The sequence below is a fragment of the Chrysochloris asiatica genome, unplaced genomic scaffold (genome assembly GCF_000296735.1).
Source record: "Chrysochloris asiatica unplaced genomic scaffold, ChrAsi1.0 scaffold00075, whole genome shotgun sequence".
Lineage (NCBI taxonomy): Eukaryota > Metazoa > Chordata > Mammalia > Afrosoricida > Chrysochloridae > Chrysochloris > Chrysochloris asiatica.
Genome location: NW_006408593.1, coordinates 13,444,284 through 13,449,555, shown reverse-complemented (window position 1 = coordinate 13,449,555; position 5,272 = coordinate 13,444,284). Strand labels below are relative to the sequence as shown.

The following is a 5,272-nucleotide window of genomic DNA, read 5'->3' as shown; positions in this document are numbered from 1 at the left end:
GCCTGCGGCCACGTCACACGGAGCTGTCCGGAACCCGACGCGCCGCGCGACGCGGGCCGAGGGGAGCGATGGCCGGAGCGCGCTTCCGCCTCGCGCTCTTGTGGGAGCCGGGCAGCGGCGTACTTCCGCCGGGGTCGGGGTGGCGGGAAGTGGTAGCCCCAGGGCACCGCGCTCTGCCAGGCCGGGCAGGGCGGAGGCTGCAGCCCCGCGGGGACGACGGGACGCCGGGCGCGAGACTGCCGGGCCGGTCGCCGCTTCCCGTCCCGGGCTGCAGTTCCTCCTGCGGCCGCACGGGGGCGCCCCCGGCTGCCTGACGGCTCCGCCTCGGGCCGGAGCTCCAGCCGCGCTCCTGCTCTGAGTCAGCGGGGCCTGGCTCCTCAGAGAACGAGGGAAAGGGGAAGTGCCTGCCGCAGGGAGGGGCCTGGCCCCGGGAGCCTCAGAACAGGGAATTTTATTCTTACTCATCGAATTATTTTTATGCTTTGGTTTCTCACTGGGGACCTCAGGCTGCTATCCCCAGGATGTGTAACCCTTTGGGGTCCAGTGCTGGACCCTGCTGCCCCGAAGTCCGAAGCTGGGACGGAGCTGTGAGGGGGTGGGTGGGTGAAGGCTCTGTGCTCCCTTCCTTGAGAGAGTTAAGTCTGGCCTCTTAGGGCAACAAACAATAGCAATTATTATTATCACTGCCGTTTACTGAACATCTACTACTTGTATGGTCTCACTTAGTCCTTGGCATATCCCACTTAAGTCACACAATGGCAGAAGGTGGCAGGTGGAGGAGTCACACCTGGGTGTCCCTGAATGCTCTGCCATTCTCCTTTCTTGGGTCTGAACAGCAGCAGGATCTGGTCTGGGCATCTTTGTGAATCAGCCAGGACCAGAGGATACTTGCGGGAGGTCCAGGGGATACTCACTTGGGTAGAGACAATGCCCTTGTTGGGGTCTCCAAGCCTCTGCCCTTCACCTACCTCCTGACTGTACTGTGTTGTTCTCCCCCTATTTGGGGCTCACCTGGGGCACTCAGTGACCAGTCTCACTTAAACACCCCAGTGTCTGCCCTTCTCACGCCTCTGACTCCTTCCAGGTGGGACCAGTTCGTCTCCAGAGCCTCCAGTCTACCTTATCCCACTACATTCACCAGGCAGCCAGGACACGCCCGTGGGCCTCTCCTGAGTTCTGAAGTGGAACCCCCTTCTCTTTGGTTTCTTTACAAAGTGAGAAAGATACCAGGGATGCTGATCTAGCACAACTGAGATGCCGCCCCCTCCACCCCAGTATGTAAATCACTCCATCATAGGCAAAGCACATCACAATATGCAAATGATTTCACAATAACACAGTCAGCATTCCTGCTGGCCTAGGGCTCCTGGTCACTCAGCCAAGGGGGTGGGCAAGACCCAGTGGTAAGCACTGCCCTTTTCCTCCTACCTGGCCTGGAATTTCCCTCATGAGGCTCTCTAAATGGATGAAAAAAATAAGTACAATGAGGGGGGGGAACAATGTGGAGGAGGGGACTAAGGTTAGCTGTTAAAAAGTGAATGAGAGCTGCCAGGGATTTCCATGGGGTATAGGTGACTGAGCAAAGTACGATGCTGAGAAGTATAGTTAATGTTGTTATTAGGTGACGTCAAGCCAGTTACAACTCATAGCAACCCTGTGTATAACAGAACAAAAGAGTGCTCAGTCCTACACCATCCTCATCATTAATATAATTATATATATATATAAGTTTTTGTTGTGAATTGAGTGATCATTTACATAGGAGAACATAGGTTTTACACCATGGGTCATTGCAATGATTACAATCTCCTCCGTGCATTATCATTCAATAGTATTTGCTTCTATTCCCTCTGTTTTGTTTTGTTTGGGGTGGGGTATGTGCACAAAAATACTCAAGAATATATAATAGTTTATAAACAAACAAAGGGCACATTCTGCAAGCCTGCCTCCTGGCCACCAGCACATAGTCTTTCTCTTTCTGTGAGTCTAGAGTCCTTGGCTTCTCTCTCTCTCCGTGTCCTAATTTCTGCCTCCATCTTTGGTGTTTTTGCTTCTCTGGACAGGGTCCCACATTTCGCTCCTGTTCTTCTCCCTTGATAGTCCTAGGGTCCTTGATTTCTGAACTGTAAGATTAACTACTCCCCCGATTTTGTTACAAAACATCTACCTTAACAGTTGTAACAGTTGCAATCAGTCATGATAACAACTACTCACAGCTTAGTGGTTACAAATCAGGCTGTGAACCACAAGCTCAGCAGTTCGAGACTACCAGCTGTTCCACAGGAGAAAAATGAGGTGCTGTGCTCCTGTAAAGATTTACAGCCTCAGAAACCCTGTACAGGGTCACTATGAGTCGGAACCAACTCCATGGCACACAGTCACCAGTCATTGAATCATACGAATCTTATATCCATCTCTTTTCACCAGACCCATCTAGACAAAATGAAAACTATTCAGTGTGGACTCTACCTTCCCCTGCACACTCTTAAACAAAACTCCCTCTTGAAACTTGTAAGCCAGTCAATTTGTGCCTTTATCGCCCACTCATTTTAGGTAGGCAATGAGGCACTCACTCATCTCTGCCAAGAAATTTGGAAGACACCTATCTGGCCGTCTGATTGGAAGAGATCCATATTTGTGTCCATTCCAAAGAGAGGTGACCCAACGGAATGCGGAAATCATCGGACAATCTCTTTGATATCTCAAGCGAGTAAAGTTTTGCTCAAGGTAATACAGAAATGGCTGTTATCATACATTGACAGAGAACTTCCAGAGGTTCAAGCTGGATTCAGAAGAGGTCGTGGAATGAGGGATATCATTGCTGATGTCTGATGGATCTTGGCTGAAAGCAGAGAATATCAGAAAGATGTTTATCTGTGCTTTATTGACTGCACAAAGGCTTTCGATTGTGTGGATCATGACAAGCTAAGGACAACATTGCAAAGTATGAGTATTCCAGAATACTTAATTGTGCTCATGAGGAATCTGTACCTGGACCAAGAAGCAGTTGTTTGAACAGAACATGGGAACACTGAATGGTTCAAAATTTGAAAAGGTGTGTGACAAGGTTGTATTCTTTCACCACACTTATGCATCCTGTATGCTGAGCAAATAATCCGAGAAGCTGGGTTATATGAAGAAGAACGTGGCATCCGGATTGGAGGAAGACTCATTAACAACCTGCAATATGCAGATGATACAACCTTGCTTGCTAAAAGTGAAGAGGACTTAAAACATTTACTGATGATGATCAAAGAGCACAGCCTTTGGTATGGATTGCATTTTAATGTAAAGAAAACAAAAATCCTCAACACTGGACCAATAAACAATGTTCTTATCAACAGAGAAAAGATTGAAGTTGTCAAGGACTTCATTCTTCTTGGATCAACTATCAACACTCACAGAAGCGGCAGTCAAGAAATCAAACAACATATTAGGCAAATCTGCTTCATAAGAGCTTTTTAAAGTATTGAAGAGCAAAGATGTTAGCTTGAAGACTAAGGTGCTCCTGACCCAAGCCATGGCATTTTCAATAACCTCATATGCATGCGAAAACTGGACAGTGAATAAGGAAGACCATAGAAGAATTGACTCATTTGAGTTGTGGTGTTGGAGGAGAATATTGAAAGTGTCATGGGCTGCCAAAAGAACCAATAGATCCATTTTGGAAGAAGTGTAGCTTAGAGTGCTCCTTGGAGGTCAAGATGGCCAAACTTTATCAATCATACTTTGGACATATTGTCAGGAGGGAGCAGTCCCTGGAGAAGGACATCATGTTTGGTAAGGTGGAGGGTCAGAGAAAAAGAAGAAGACCCCCAACGAGATGGATTGGCCAAGTGGCAGCATCGATGGACTCAAGCGTGGCAACAGTAGTGAGGTTGGCCCAGGATCGGGCAGTGTTTTGTTCTGCTGTGCATAAGGTCACTATGGGTCGGTACTGACTCGATGGCACCTGACAATAACAACAACAACAAATGCCTAAGTTGCCCATTCCTATTTACCCTGTATGCAGAGGATATAGGATTGAAGATTCTTTCCCTCTCAGCTGGTATTTTGAGCTACTATGTCCATAAGTATAGGTCAAGTTAATCAAATTATAGCAATTTACACTCATTTCCTTTATCAAAAATTGTTCTTTTTATCATCCTCTAGTCAAGTTCTGGAGTCCTGGTATGGTGCTGTGGGTTAATGCGCCAGACTGCCAAGCCGTTTGAACTGCAAGTTTGGCGGTTCAAGCTCACCAGCTGCTCCTCGAAAACCCTATACAAGATCGCTATAGGTTGGAACCAACTCGACAGCACTTCACAACAATAACAGTCAAGTTCTGATTATCAAACCATCGAGGCTAGGTCAAATGGGTACTATTTACAAGTTTGGGTGTTCTTGTGTGTCTCCCCTCACTTCATATCAGCTGGGTGCTTCACTCTTAGCTCTAGCCCTCCGTGAGTATGTCCTTGTCCATGGGCTCAGGTGTCCCCAGGTCTCACCATACTTCAGACCAACCAGCCTTTCGTCTTCTCTCTCTCATCTCCAGGTCAACAAGAGTCAATGGAATGTGGTTGAACTCAGCCCATTTCTTCATTGCTGCCTCCCCGCCTTCTTCCACTCACCAGTGGACCAATGTGGTTGCCAGCAAGCTTACATGCCTGCTCATGTGTTCCTTTTGAGTTTCAGTCTTGGAGGGAGATTTGTCCTGAAGGAACTTGATTGCTTGCCTTGATGAGTCCCCCGCAAACAACTTGTTTATTCTTATGGTGGCCCATCAAGCTGCCATTTTTGTTTGGATTTTTCCTGTGGGTCTTTGTTTCAAGAAGTATCTTCTATTGCTCTAGTTGTTCCAGGCAGGTCTGCTTGTCCTATTTAGTGGGAATGTCTCACCTCAGAAGGTTCTGGATGGGCCTCAGGATTCCACCTAAGGTCTGACACACTACAAGAGGCCTATTTCATTGGACAAGCTGTAGAGCCCCTTTTAGGTATTCCAATCAGTTATAGGCTGAAGATGGACTTACAAGCTTTCTGTAATCATGTTTCCTGATATTCCTTTCTGTCCCACTCAAGTGTCTATTTTACAATAGTAGGCAAGGGAAACCAATATTCATAAGACAGTCAAGCATCTTAACATTATTTCCCCCCTTCAGACTATGCCTGGATCCCTGTATCACAGAGCCCTGTTGTTCCAAGGTTGAGCATGCATCACTATTTACCTCTGTCCCATTTAGACCATGCAAACCTGTCTCTCAGTGTTCCCCTATCTGCTTTCTTCTTCCAATCC

At 47.4% G+C, this 5,272-nt stretch overlaps 1 protein-coding gene across 1 annotated transcript in view; it reads right to left on the bottom strand.

Moving 5' to 3' along the window:
- The window catches only part of SLC39A13 (solute carrier family 39 (zinc transporter), member 13), a 41,651-nt gene that overhangs the window by 5,227 nt on the left and 31,152 nt on the right, over window positions 1-5,272 (bottom strand). The window contains exon 3 of the mRNA XM_006865132.1: window positions 3-349. Coding sequence (XP_006865194.1) covers window positions 3-349 — 347 coding nt within the window. The remainder of the gene's footprint in view (window positions 1-2; window positions 350-5,272) is intronic.